Source organism: Uranotaenia lowii, chromosome 3 (genome assembly GCF_029784155.1).
Source record: "Uranotaenia lowii strain MFRU-FL chromosome 3, ASM2978415v1, whole genome shotgun sequence".
NCBI lineage: Eukaryota > Metazoa > Arthropoda > Insecta > Diptera > Culicidae > Uranotaenia > Uranotaenia lowii.
Window position 1 is genome coordinate 50,497,910 of NC_073693.1, and position 15,837 is coordinate 50,513,746.

At 31.1% G+C, this 15,837-nt stretch overlaps 1 protein-coding gene across 1 annotated transcript; it reads right to left on the minus strand.

The window, feature by feature from the left end:
* Positions 1–13,725: 13,725 nt before the first annotated feature.
* Positions 13,726–14,934, minus strand: LOC129752170 (ovochymase-1-like). Its single transcript, XM_055747961.1, has 3 exons — positions 14,265–14,934; positions 14,057–14,199; positions 13,726–13,866 (listed from the first exon to the last, which is right to left on the minus strand). The coding sequence occupies exons 1-3, from the start codon at positions 14,932–14,934 to the stop codon at positions 13,726–13,728; spliced, it is 954 nt and encodes a 317-aa protein (XP_055603936.1).
* Positions 14,935–15,837: the final 903 nt, after the last annotated feature.

Below are 15,837 nucleotides of genomic sequence, written 5' to 3' on the forward strand. Positions count from 1 at the left end.
CGGATCCAACAGTTGCTGCTATCAGAAAGACAAATTCTAGGTGATGGAAAAGCTAATTTTTCGTAAGTATAGTTAAAATTTAGTTGTGTATTCGTTATTTATATTTTTTGTTATCTCAACAGAACTCGGGGGCAGCTAGGACGACCAGGCAATAAATATGGAGGCAACCGAAATGACGTCTTCGATTCGATATTATATGTTAGGTATGTGAAAAAGTGTACAAAGTTTCAATTGAAAATAAAAGTGCATCGTGTATAGGAAAAACTAAAATTTCCTGCAAAATCAACAGATTTTTTATTTATAAGATCCGAAAAAAACCAACTACGTTTATATTTGAATAAAATCTACGTGAATCGCATGTAGCAGAACGCATCCCTTTTCACATTCGACCTACTTTATTTTCACATACAACTCATATGAAAATTACGTGAATTCTGCTTGCTGCGCCAGCTCTGTTTGCTATCTGAAATTCACGTAGGTTTCACGTGATTTTCATGGTGGCAAAAATCCATGTACATTTTCACGTAGCGTTCATGTGAAAAGTTTTTTCGGTGCATCATTAAGGTTTCATTCATAATGTTAAAAAATAAAAAATGAGGTCAAAATGATTTGGTATTCAATTTTCTGTGATGCAAAATCAGATTCATTTAGGTGTTAAAAATTAAATCTAACTGAAAAAAAAGCAAATTTGTTTGTTACCGGCATAGTGCGCACATTTTTTATTGTTGATTTTTCAGCCAATGGCCAAACAGGCATCAGTATGGTTTGCTTATTTTGAAAACTGAATTTCTACCTATATAAACCTCCTGCACAGATTATATCTTATACCAAAACTAGGGTTCGTTAATGTATCCTTATTTTACATACATTTTCAACTGATTTGGCCTTCAGAATTAGGTGATAGTAAGCCGTGACACCATTGAATCTGTTATCTTCTATTTCCAAGAATATTAAAATGATAGCATAATTTGGTGTTCCAACAATTATAAAAAAATAATGATATAAATGATTAAAACCAGACTAAATTTTCAAAGCACGCACCCAACCAATTGACGCCTATAAATCCAAACACCTGATTATGTATCTCTTCTGGGTTAAGGGGGGGGTAGGGTCTAACGGGTATAAAAAAACACCATTTTCACGATTTTTTTCTAGAGCTATCGTTCAAACAAATGTATTCAAATTTTTTGCATTATACAAAGCATTGTTAAAAGAACATTTAGTATTTTTTTCGTAGAAAAATATTGAAAAATGAGCCGGTGACGGAGCATTTTCGAGGATGCCTTTTAGAAAACAGGATTTGCGGTGGACACTGTATCTCAGCACAGAATCATCTGAAGTCAAAAAATCAGAGCAAAATATTTTTAATAGATGTTTTTCTGGACCCCAACGTTTTAAGTTAACTTAAAAATATTTTTATGAAATTTTTGTGGCTGTTTGAAGTAAAAACTACGATTTTTCACTTAAAAATCCGCCATTTTTCACCTCTAAAATCTCCCCAAAGTAAAAAAATCAAAAAAGAAAAACGTTGGGGTCTGGTATTTTATATGTAGAAAATATGTTCCAAATTTGAAAAGAATCGAATAAGTAGTTTTCAAATGGCGATGTCCACGGACTTTAAAAATGTGCTTTCGAGAAAAACGCGTTTGAAGTTTCTGCTCTTGCTTTCTTGCAGTGTTAGATAGGAGGAGATAAAGGCCTATAACTTCTACAGTTTTGCTTCAATTGACTTGAAAATTTGACACAACATTCTAGAAATGTTTTACAATAAGAAAATAAAAAAATAAAAAAATCGATTTTTTCAAGTGTTAGACCCTACCCCCCCCCTTAATTCACGATGGCGTAGTTCCTCTTTCTGCTAACAGTTCGCGATGAAAGTATTTCAAAATTTCACTAACGAGAAATTTTGAATTCAGGGAAATTTTTTTGTGCAGTTGCGCGGTCAAGAAATAAACTAAAATTTCAGTTTTGAAAGATTTATATCGAAAAAACTTCATCGGTCAAATGGGTTAAACTATTTGTTTTGCAGGTTTTATTGATGATCTCAGCATTTAATTATTAATTGATTTATAATCCAGATTTATATTTGAAAAGTAGAAAAATTCAGTGTTTTTAAGTAATCAGAACAATTGAAGCGGTTTGAAAAATCAGAATGGTCCCTCGAAAATCATGACAAGTCCTCGAAAGTCAGGACACTTGGCACCCCTGATGGTGACCGACCTTTTCCTCGAATATGATATTGGCGGGGTTCATAGATTAATAAAAAATATAATATTTTTATATTATAACTTTTTTTTTAACACATGAAGTTGAAAATGTACTTTACAAATAAGCAGCTTATGTTATTTATCTTTATGAATGTTTTGAAGTAAATTAAATGGAATTATAAAAACGTATTTGAGCATTATTTCATTGTTCATTGAATTTCTGAATCGTTTTGAAATTCATTTAAAATTTAGTAACGCGACTGTTTGTTGTAGTGACAATCAATTTTAATATACGAACATAACATTTGAGTTCTAGATTAATGTTTCAGTAGATCGGAATGATTATACTTTTTTACACATTAACACTGAAACACATGAATACAAATTCAGGATGATTTCGTGGAACAAAAAAGTTGAAGTTGACTTCATTCTAACCTGTGAACTAAAAATGTTACCAAATGTTTGAGGTGAAAACGTAAACATCTTACTTGGTTGATATTTAAAATAACCTTCAAATTTTCCAATATTTAAATTTAACATACTAAATTTAATGATATGTCCTTCTGTCATGTTACACCATAATTGTTGTTTACATCTGCGATTCAAAGCGAGAAATTTGATCGAGCCTCTAGTAAACATCGGAAGCGGCATTTTATTTTTCATCGTGACAATGCTTAATCTATCCAGTGGCCTGTTGGACATCTTATTCCTGTTCCGTACCCTGGTAGCTGGTGTTATTCGTGATGCGAAAAGCTCATTTATAGGAATTCGTTGCTTAGGGGAAACAAACCAATGTAACTTCATACTAGTGGCGCGCTGGAGTTTGTTCATCATTTCCGGTTCGAGGTAAGCTGGACTTCCTTCAATCAGATAATGTAGGGAATTGTCGCTTCTATTCGTTTTATTCTGGATACTGTAGGCTACAAAACAGGAATTCGGCTCTAGTTCGGAAACTCTGCAGACACTCACATCGTCAAGAATTACACGATTTACCGATGTACAATTTCTTCCAAACGCTGTAAGTTTCTTGAAGATTGCTGTTGGTCTTTTCTCCTTGGGACCGAGCAATTTTTCGATGGACGAACAAGATGGTAAAAGCTTACCTGAGTCGGCCACAGAGGACAGTATATACTAGGAGGAATCGAAACGAAATATAAATTTCTCCGGATTAACTGGAAACACGGGGTAAGTGAAGACGATGTTTTTTACGCTATGATGTTGAGTGTTTTTTCTACTTTAATTTGATTTAATTGAAAAATCATTTCGCTAATGTTTACTCAGCAAAGCTGCTGAAATTTAAGAAATTATTGGCAAAAGAATTCCTGTTCTTGAGAAAGACGCTAAATATTTCAATCGCCTTTCTATATACAAACCATTAAACGGCCTTTATATCGGTGTTCTCATCCTTCATCATTGCGTTGCCTACATGAAGGCGTTTTTGTTAAGGTATACCGGGGTAAATAGAGACTGTGATTGGTACTGAGCACTTTTTTAGTCTTATTATTCAGATTATTAAATTTAGCTGTTATCTAACGAATAATTGTTAAAAATATTTATACTATTTTAACAATAATGGATGGTTACAGGGACATTTTTGTTTGTAATTTTTCATTATTGTTTTCTAACTTCTTCGAGTTGATTTTCAATCGCAATTTTCCGCACAACTGCTGGCTACGGTAACAATATTTTTACAATTTACTTTCAGATTAACAAGTTAGGTTAAGAAGCAATGTATCAAAATGAGAAATATATATGTTTTCTCAAAATTCTCAAATTGTGGTTCCAAATTTTACTTGATCTAAGTGAAGACGGCTTAATGTTAACACTGTGTTTCAAGAGAATATACTTTCAATAATATCGCTTTCAATGTTTGCAACTTAGATTTTGTTTGATTATGTACTTTTTCAAAATGTAGGTCTGTTCGAACTATATAATCATCACAATAATATCGCATATATTTTTATGAATGCAATATTATTTGCATCTATCAAGCATTTCTCTTCAGCTTCGATAAACAATATATTCTGTACAAATTGAACCTTTTTTTTAATTTATCCATCACTGATTTTTTCAAAGTTGTTTTATACGAAAAAAAAGTCTCATTGCCCTAGTGTAACTTATTTTTGCTCTTTATGTGAAATTTTAGCATCATTTTTTCAAACATAAATTTAGGAGTTTGGCTAGATGAGAGATAAGAACTGAACGCGAAAGTTGATTCTAAACAAACTTTTCAGTTTATAATTCTTTTCATATATCAGACAAAAAAATAAAATAGCTGTATACATATATTTTGACGTTTTTTGTTCGCTATTTGGTTGATCAATGAATACATTCACTTTTTTTTTGTTGCATAATTACAGGCGATTTTCATCACATTCCTCGAGCACACTTTTATGGAAAAATAATGCTTAAGTTTGCTATCATGCCTTGAATGTCAAATTTAGTTTCATTTTGTTGTAAAAAAAGGTAGCACAGTGTCAAACTTTGGGTATCGTTTTCGACTGGAAGATAGCACAGCGATGACAAATTTAGCTTTCAATAAAAACTTGTTAATACCTCGTTTAGGCATCCTTTTGGTAAAATAATTAAAACCACAACGATGCCAAATTTTGGCAGTAAATTATACCTCAAAGTGGCATCATTGTGCCCTCAAAACTCGTTTAGCAACATTGGCAAAACGAGGCATCATTAAGGTTTAGTGAAACCTACACTTGGTATAATCGAGGCATCCATATATGAAAAGTGAGACCCAAATTTTGGCATTGTACCACCTTTATTCGGGCAAAATGATACCTCATTTTACTTTCAAGGCATGATAGCAAAATTAGGTATTATTTTGGCATAAAAGTCTGCTTGGGTTGTTTTATCAATTCTTTTACTTAGATCAATCAAAAGTAGGACTTTTAAAACTCCTATCCTCCAAACCAAGCGCTTGTACCACTCACAAGTGATTTTTATCCGTTCTCGAATCAAAAAATTTCTTAATAATCAAAAACTTCGACGATTAAAATCATACAAAAACATCGAAAAAACACCAAATTTTTTTTACATATTTTATATGGTTTGAATAACAAATTTACGGAAAAAAAAGTTATTTTTGAAATATTATATTTACTATTCGGTTATATTTTTCTGAATAGTGATTCGGAAATATCGGGTAATTTTTATTAATTCTGCAATTAATTTCTCATCGTGGATTGCCTTTGAAGAATTTTATTTCTTAATCTAAATTTAGTTCTGATATAAAATAACGAAATACGATTCCGAACTCTAATTCCCAATTTTTCAAAACAATTTTCTAGAAATTACAGAGGAAAACAACAATTTTGTGCCAAAGCTTCAAAAACTGATTTTTGAAGAGATGGTCTTCTTTCATTCAGAAAACTTGTCAGATTTTGTTTATCAACGCTAGTTTAGATGATATGGCGTGTGGAAATTTTAAAGTTGGTCAATTTTGGGGTAGAATAGATCTTTGATAACTGATGAACTAATAAACCTACATGAAAACTGAAAGCTGATTATAAATCATTTGCTTTCCATCATTCAATCAAGGATTCAGATCTTGTTATATTAATTTGGTTTCAGAGATACGTCGCACTCATAAAATAAATTTAAAATTTTATAAAACTTGGATAGATAAAGTTACAGATTTTTCTAATATCTTTTAGGAAAGCCTTAAAGTGTTTGATATTAAATATTTAAATTCATTAAACAGCATGATTGAAGTTTGCGAAATTATATGACTTATCGCTTAGAAAATTTCAAAGATAAAATTTAATTTGAATCTTGTTTAAAATTCCGTTTTAATTTCAGTCAGATTTTAAAAAAATAACTAGAAAAAACTTCAATTACTTTTTTTTCGAAAAATAATAAATCGCAATTTTCGGAGAAGTTGATTCTTGAGTTGTAAACTTTATTATCTTAATATTTGTGCTTAGCGCTCCAAAACTTTTCAAATCAGCTCTTTAATTCTTTGAACCTCCGAACATGTGAATATTGTTGCCTTGTGAAATTAAAAAATCATGAATATAAGCATCCATTATTGATAACATAATGCATAAAAAAACACATTCGCGGGGCATAAAATTTAAGAGCTCATTTTGACTGATTTGGGAATGCTGAGTTCTGAGAATGAAGCCCTTTTTTATAAAAAAAAAAAGTAAAATGTAAATGTAAGTGTAAAAGTTTCAAAAACAAACGTTTCTCATCAATGGTCAAACCTCTAGATGATTGCGAGTAATTTTGACTACAGGAAAAAAAAATTAACTTAAGTTTTCTTTTAACTTTTTTCAAATTTAAGAAAATCCAGTAATTTAATGACATTTAAAAAAAAATTTAATGATGTTCGCAGTCTGCAATAAAAGTGTTAAATAAATTTAAATTTGAAATATCAAAAATTAAAAAAAAATATTTTGTGATGTCAAAAATAGTTATATTTTTTTTCGATCTTCTTTTCAAACAATTGCCTTCTAGCCTTCTAGCGCCAAATCCCGCCTTTAGGTGAATATAACTAAAATTTACAGAAAACTTAGTTTCAGTTTTTTGCTCTAAATTAAAATAAGAAGCCTTGTAACAAAGATGATTTAAAAAAAAAATTATCCGATTTTGCTTAAAAGTTATGAAATGAAAAACTTGCTTGAATTTTTTCAGCGAAAAAAAAATTTGGGATCTAGAGGGTTAGTTATCGAAAGCATATCTCTGAGATATTGATTGATTGGTTTATCATCTACCAATGACTGATTTCAGTAAAAATTGATAAATTTCAAAAATTTTACTAGATTGGGAAAAAATATTAGAATCCCGATGCCAAAATTCAACAAAATTTTGCACTCTTTCTCATTGATGTGTATTGTTTATATTAAGCTTGCTAGATTGCCCGGTTTTATCCGGGTTTGCCCGGATATTTGATGCAAAATTTCGATAAAGTCCGGTCCGGCCCGGTTGCCCGGATATCGTGAAAATAGTCCGGATATTGCCCGGATTTTTTCATAATTTTCACAAAACACCAAAAAAAATCAAAGTTTTTGAGTAAGTTTCAGCAAAATCGATTAACGGTATGGAAATTTTCAACGGTTGTTTCAAATAATTTCGCTGATTTACTTTTATAAACCTTTAAATTTTTAAGTGTTCCAAAAAGTTTTTGGAAGTCTGCAATTACATTAATAAAATATTAATTTCAATTTTTTTGCATTTTATTTTTTGCTTTTATGTATAATTACACCTAAATTTTGCCCGGTTTTTGGATTTAAAAAATTGAAATCCATGCCCGGATTTTGCCAGGTTTTTTTTGAAAAAATGCCCGGAATTGCTAGGCCTGGATGGGAGTGGAAAAAATTCTGGCAACCTTAGTTTATATGCTGTCAAACTCGAAGTCGTGTTTTTCGATTCAACAAAAATGGAGGAGAACCAACGCGACTCGATAGAACAAATTTTACACACCTTTAATTTCCTGATAAAAAATTAAAAAATTAAACAAAACGGAACAAGATGAAACAACAAAAAACCGAAAAATATGACGTTAAATAAAACATGAATCAAGACGAACAATATCAAACAAGACGAAACAAGTTCCATAAATTTTTATAATACGTAAAAAGATAAAATTATACAATGCAAGATGAAATAAACAAGAAATATCTAGGAAAAAAAATTCAATGATATAAAGGTGAAATAAGATAAAAGTATATAAATCCTAAAAAAATATAAAAGTTGGTGAAAATGACAAAAAAAAACATGTCAATCAAAAATGAAGGCTTCAGGTAACTTTAAATTCGATTTTTTTCAATGAAATTTTCTATGTGTTTATTGTTTATGTCCTTCAATGTTGTATGAAATCTTGTTTCAACTATTTTATCCTTTTTGTTTGTTTTCTATTTTTGAAGTTTGGTTTCTATTTGGTTGTTTTATCTTGATTTGGAATGTATTTTTTTTTTGTTTTTGCATTACTCATCTTAGCTCATCTTGTTTATTTTTGTTTCATAATTAATTTGACTTGTTTCAACTGTTTTTCTTGTTTTGTTTTATTTTTAAGTTTCTCAATCTTGTTCAATATTGGATTATTGTGACTATTGATTAATGTGGTTTTATTTTATTATGTCTACACATTTTCTTGTTTGCTCTTGTTCTGTACAGTTCTATTTCAATCATCTAGTTTTCTCATGATTTATCTTGTTTAGGTTGGCTTCATATTGAATATGATTCATCTTGATCTTCCTCAAGTTTTTCTTGTTGTATCTGATTCCAACTAGTTATGTTAAGCTTTGCATTTTGTTGTTATTTTTAATCTTGTTGCATTAAGTTTTGTTTATTTAAGCTTTTCAAGTCGTGGGGCTCTTTCACCATATATTGTGATTGTTTCATGCAATTTTTAGTGATTAACAACACTTTCAAGTTCAGCGGAAGCCGCCATATTTGAGTTGAAGATGGCGTCAGATAGTGAAATTCGACTTCTATTCGTTTAGTCCTTTCAACTTATATGGAGGTTTCAAGCGATTGTCAATAATATATAGCCTTGCCAAGTACAGTTTGAAATGAAAAACGCCATCTTGGATTTAAAATAGCGTTAATTAGCGATTTTTGACTTCCTCTTGTACAGCTTTTTCATCCTATATGAATATTATGAGGGTTTTATTTGATTTTCAGGGATTAACAGCATTTAAAACGTAAGTGGAAGCTGCCATCTTGAATTTTAAGATGGCGTCAGATAGAGAAATACGACTTATTTTAGTTTGGCCATTTAAATTTAAACCCATATTTTGGGGGTTTCAAGCGATTATGAATTATAGGCAGGTTTAAAAAGAAAAGAAAGATTTCATATAGCGGAATTAGACTTGTACTTGTTGAGCCCTTTAATACCCATATTCCGGGGGTTTCATGCGATTTTAAATCATTAACAGCAAATTCAAGTTCAGCGGAAGCCTCCATATTTGATTTAAAGATGACGCCAGATAGTGAAGTTCGACTTCTACTCGTTTTGCTCTTTCACCAAATACGCATACTGTGGATGTTTAATGAGATTTTTAGTTAGGGTAACGGACTTATTTTGGACCAGGGGACCTATTTTGGACCACCTTGTCTAGCTCTCTTATAAAGCAACTAATAATGAAAAATTTTAGTACATTAGATTGAGTGCCCGGGCTTCAACTATATTTGATAAAAAATTCTATGATTTGATGCTTTATAAGAGAGCTAGACAAGGTGGTCCAAAATACGTCCTCTGGTCCAAAATAAGTCCGTTACCCTATTTTCAGCTGTTGTAAAAAAAGCGGAAGCCGCCATCTTGGATTAATGATGGAGTCAAGCAACAAATTTTTTCTGCTTCTTGTTAAGCCCTTTCACTCAATACTCATATTTAAGATGAATTCATACGTCTTCTGGAGATTTGAAGAATTTCAAAGATTTTTATATATATATATTTTTTTTTATACAACGCACATGACAAACAAGGTTGCCGAAAAAAAAGTGTTCTGACGAAGAAAAATTCTGACTACATTTTACTTCTGAAAAATTAATTTACATTACCAATTTTATCATATTTTCCCTATTCAAAGTTAATTATCCAAAATTTATAGTAACATATAAAATTGAATTTTGAAAAAAAAACCACCAAGATTTTGAAATTATGTGAAATTTGGAATATTTCCAAAATTCTGCGTTCTGTTACAAATATTCTTTGATGAAATATGGCTCAAAATTCTGTGAAATTATAGAATATCTGTTATTTCGACAACCTTGATGTAATATAAAAATTGTGTTAAAATGGGAATTCTAATTGAAATATGTGCAATTAAGCCTGAACATGTCCTATTTTGATATCTTGATCAAGAACTGTCACCTTTCGAAAAGCATGCAAAAACTAGTTTATGTTTTATTGGAGTTTTCATAGTGCATTCAGAACTCTTTCTAAACTACTGAAACAGTATATTTAGTAAAAGCTTTATAAACGTTTTCAGAACAAGCTGAAAACCAATAGATGGATCAAGAATCTTAACATTTTTTATGACAATAATTAAAAAGCAATAAAACTAACTGCATGTTAAATGCTATAATTAAACCATAATAAATCGTTTGAATACTAGTTGGCTTAATCGGTGTTACTTGGATGAGCTAAAGTCAAAAGTGATCAATTGTAGCGTGAAAAGTAATCAATTGAAACACACACTTATTTTTTTTTTTTGTTCAAATCATACTTATTTCACAGCAATCGTTTGTTATCTTAACAGATTCTTTTTTGTTCAAAACTATCAGCAGAATTTTTGCATTATTTAAATAAGATTTATGTAGGTACCCGAGGCTATATTTGAAATTTTGTATGAAAAAGCACGAAAAAATTGTTCAGAGAATGTCCATTTTTTTTTAATTTCTAGAATATATTGTATTCACGAAATTAAAATGAAGTTCCATTTATGGAGCTTACTGAAAAATTCTCTGGCTACAACTTCACTTAAGACAGCAAAGCGATAGGTTAGGTAGTAAATAGTTTTATGGTCCTAAACAGAGCTTAATTTTTTATAAAGATGAGAATCTAGCAACACTGCTAAATTTCCATCCAATTTTCAGAAATTTCATTTCAACAAAAAAGTAATTGATTTAAGAGTTCTCTAATGTTGTGATCAAAAGATCTACTTGAAAATAAGAGTCATCAGATGCATTGAATTTAGCAAAAGTTTAAATTAATTCAGGGTTAACTGTATTTCTCCCTTTACAGTGCGAGCAAATATGATTTTTCAATTAATTGTTCGAATCAAATTTTTAATTCATTTTGGGCATTTCCAATCTTGCAGGTTGTTAAGCAAAAAAAAATTACTGAAAATAGTAAAAAAAAAAAAATTTGAAAGCGTTTCGTTGAGTCCTGAATTAGCTCAATGAATTTTAATTTTGTATGGAAATTTTCTAAGGGAAGACAACATCATCCTTTTAAAAAATCACTAGAGATGTACTGGCAGTTTGTAAAAATTTAACTGTGTATGATTAATATTTCTTGTAAACAAACCACAAACCTACCTTACGAAAGATATTTGACGTTATACAAAAAAATGTTTTTCAAAACGTAATATTTCATTTAAGCGTTTTTGACTGCCTATTTGAAAGCTTTTTTATTGTAGAATGAAAAACTGCTTTTCATAGCAAAGGAGTTGATTGATTCATATAACATTTGCAAAAATATTTCGTGAATTTATTGGAACCCATATGAACAAAGACTGCCATTTATGGTCATATTTCAATAGATTTAGTTTTTTTTAAATTTTGAAATGGTTATAACTTTATTCATGAATTAGGGTTAGTTGCTCTACTTTGGACCCATTAAGCGGTGGTTTTTGAATAATCATGTTTTGCTCAGGAATGGACGGGAAATTTAAATCCTTCAGGAAGTTCATTTATAAGGCATGATCTTATCTGCAAGTTTCAGCGAAAATTTTCAACATGGGTTTCGCCGTTATTGAGAGATTAGCAAAGATATGGATGATTTAAATTTCCAACTTTGAACCTACTGCTCCTATTTTGGTACTGGACCGGTTCCTTTCATTGAACCTAGAATTATAATTCATATAAAACGTTTTATTTTTTGAAAGTAAATAAACAAATTTATTAAAATGTAACCTTCAATCAATTACTATCATAAACAAGTATCACAGCTTTTTAATATTTAAAAAAATTAAAATTTCTGTTATGAATATCACAAACACTTTCATTCCCCGTCAGCTCTTTCAGCAGAGCAATAGCTGAAACTTGTTTGTGTTTACTTACTTGTAGTTTATTTGCGTAAAGCTGGTAAAAATGTTAGGAATATTCAATATTGGTTCTGAATTATGCCCCAATTAAAAACTCGTACATTTGTTGATTTGTAGGTTTTGATACAAAGATTTGGTAATGTCAGGTCTAAACATGGAACATCAAAGTCGAAAGTTTCCTATATTTGGACCCTTTGCCAATTTTCCGAGTTTTCCATTGATTTTCATGAATTTTTGGAAAAATAGGTAGTATGGTTCATATTCTTCATAGTGAAAGTAATTTTCCTTTAAACTTTGGCTTGGACACTAAAAATTAGTAATTTTTTCCTTAAACACTCTAATTTCTCAATACGCGCCCACTAATAGAGCTGTCTGATTCATCACTGATGAGGAGGTACATTTTTCAAAACGTTGAAAATTTTATGAGAAAGACTTTTAATGGCAAAAAACGGTATGGTAAGGTTCAGGAAGAATAAGAGTCCATTGCGTGCATAGGAATATCTTTATTTTATGCCAGCAAAATGAATTATTTACAATTTTCGGCATTTTAGGACTAAAGTAGGCTCTAGGTCCAAAGTAGGAGCACTCACCCACTATCTTCTTCTATATCAGCAAAAAATGAAGCTTAAGAACAAGCAAAACCATAAATTGTAGACAAACTTCATTTCAAGCTTATTCGAATTTTCTTGATGAATTTATATGCATAAATTTCTTCTTTCATACAAATTTCAATACAAAATTGAAACAGGAATCAACCGAATCATCTCAAACTTTACACTGATGCTTGGTGACCCAAAAGGCATCGAAAAAACACATGGGAGCAAAAAGTAATTTTTTGCAAAATATATTTCTGTGGCCCCATGCGGATAGATAGGGGAATAGAAATTAGTATCCAAAGATGATTTAAAGGTAACAGTAAATCGAAACGTAAAAGAACATAGTACATAGTGATTTATTTCACCGATCAATATCAACAAAATCCTAAAGCAAGAGCAAAAATTGTGATATTTTTTAAGTTACAGAAAACTTGATCTTTTACTAAAGGAGACTTGATCCTCAATTCAGGAAGCCCTGACCTTAGGCAAAAATCTAGTAAAATCCGAAGATGAAAGGTTCGTTGACTATTTTTTACCATATTAGAACTCATTTCATAGTTTGTAACTATCAGACAAAGAGAATTTTAAAAGTTTGTCTACTACCCTAGAGTCATTGCACACCTTAAGGCGCAATTTTATAGTTTTAAGATAAACACACTATATTTAGTAATTTTTCACAGATACATACTGGATAAACATAAGTTATTGGACAAATTTTAGTAATATTTATTACTCTAGGAATTAATTAAACCCATTACATAAATTTTAGAAAACAACTTGTCAAAAGAAATTGGAAGTTTACTATTGTTTTGAAAATATGGCATTATGAAGCTCATGTTATACTCTAAGGATTGACACATTAGAATAAATATTTTTATTATAATTTTTTCATGTGAGAAACATTTTTAAAGTGATAAAAAAAAAATCTTCAAATCACATTTTGTGAAATTCTTCAAACAAAGTTCAATAACACAAAAAATAATTTTTTTAATTGGTTCAGATAACAGCATTGTTGTTTTTTTCTATTTGGCACATTTTTCTAGAGCATTTGCTATTTGTAAGACATTCCTGTTTCGAGATATAGCGATGGAATCAAGTATCCCCAGGGATCAAGTATCATCTTTCTCCCCTACTATTAATGTTTAAAAAATTTTATTAAAAAATGATCAAATAGTAAAATGTTAGGATTTCTTAATCCTGTAGTTTATGTTCCGGCATTGGTGGCGGAATAGGAAGTGGTCCCGTTATAGCTCTGCGATCTCTGTTTGATTTGGTGTCAGCATTATTTCCGTCCAAAACAGCAAAAACACTCCTGGCGAAGCTTTCGATATACTGTAAGAGGATGTCAATAAAATTTTTGGTAAAGAGCGGCCTTCAGTCAAAACAAAATGGTTTAAAATGTTTTGAAAACATTTTTAAAGTGTTTTATATCAACGATTGAGTCCCTTACCTCTAAAATTTGATCCATCCAGTTATGTGTTTTAGTTAGGCCAGTTCTTATCCATTTGCTATAAAAACTGACGTTTGTGAACACCAAATATTCACTAGTTTCGCAACGTTCTGTTTCTCCGCCCTTAGGCAATGTAGCAATCCCTTCAAGGTGATACTGCCCATTGGAAGCGAAATAAACTCCGTCACCAGTGTTCTTGAAACAGGTATCGAAAACTGTAAAGAAAATAGAGGGTAATTTTTACATTTTCAATAGATGCTACCCATTTGAAGCAACTCACCATTCAAATTTCTTGCACAAAAAACTTCATTTGAGTCGAGGCTTTCGATTGAGATCGCCCCACTGTCAGCACACTCGGAGTTGTTTACCACCATCACGTGAGACATCACACGTTTTCTTGGAAAGGCGCCATATTCTTTGATGCTCCAGCCCAAAATCAAGCCCTGATCACCCACATGGATATCCTTAGAAGTTGATCCAAAGCAAATTGGATTAACGAAGTTGTTAATCTTGACCGACTCGTTAAGCACCAAGAATGCAATGTTATGTCGATTTCCGTCAAACTTTGGATGAATGATAATCTGCTGGACGGCTTGGGTTTGTTCCGTTGAGAAATTTTCTGCTTCATTGTGATCTCCCAAACGTACCTCGATCTCAGATGCATTGATCGACTCTCCGTTGGAATTTACTACACAGTTTGCAGATGTGATAACCCGTTGCTCATCAATCAGGGTTCCTCCGCATTTTTTGACAACCGAATTGCTCTGAAGCTCATCAGATTGCTTGAAGTACAAAGCCACATTCCATGGAAACTTATAGAAAGTACTTTGGCCTGTGGGATCTCTTATTACTAGACAGATTGGCTCGGATCCGTTACTAACGGAAATTTCGCCCGATTGAACATTTTGCAGCAAAAGTGCCGCCGACAACAACAAGATTACCGATTGCATTGGACCTGATTTTTCAACTGATTGCTACAGCTACGATCGTGATCTTATAACACTTTCTGCATCTGCGGATATCACGTTGTTGCAAAAAAAAAAACGAGAAAAAAATTCTTATGTGCTATTCAGCTAGCGTTATTGCCACTCTTTTAATAATACAACCTCTTCAATCCATTACTTTTTTTCTCCCACGGTGGATTTTTTTGATTCTGTAGTAACTTTTTCTTGTGTGGTCAAGATCTTTTGAACCGTATATTGCTCATTTGTGTACATCCGTAAACAAAATTGCCCATTCTCTTTAAATCTTATTTAAAAACGGTTTACTCCATTCGATTTCTCGCATTTTTTTTACAGAAAAAACAAAATTTACAACGCGTGGGGTGCTTAAAAAGGAAATAGGTACCTTTTTGATCGAAATCCTCAGTCTGCAATTGTTTAAATTTATTTCAATTTCTAAAGAACTGTTCTCTTGAGTTGGCTTCTTTTATAACTTACTAGTTGACCTGGTGTGCTTTGCAACATATTAAAAAAAAAATCAACGAAGTTTTGGTGAACTTGATTTATTTGTACACCTTTTAAAATAAGTTTTGATATCATGCAGATGTAACCACCTTTGAATGAGTTGGCTTCAATCTTAGTTTAAATTTGTAGTTCAAAAATAATTTGTTGAAATTTTTCAGATTTTCTCAAACGATTTTTTTTGTTAATTTTCAAAATCTGATCTTAAGTTTACTTTTCAATCATTGTTTTTAATTTCTGGTGCTTAGCACAAAATCTCCATCACACTTCTCCCACTGAAAGAAAGATGAGGTCCTAAATCTTTAAAGAAATATTTTTCGTATGCTTTTATTTCCTTACGTAAAACATGGATCCATTTGCTTGATAAATTCTCATGTTGTAACAGAAACC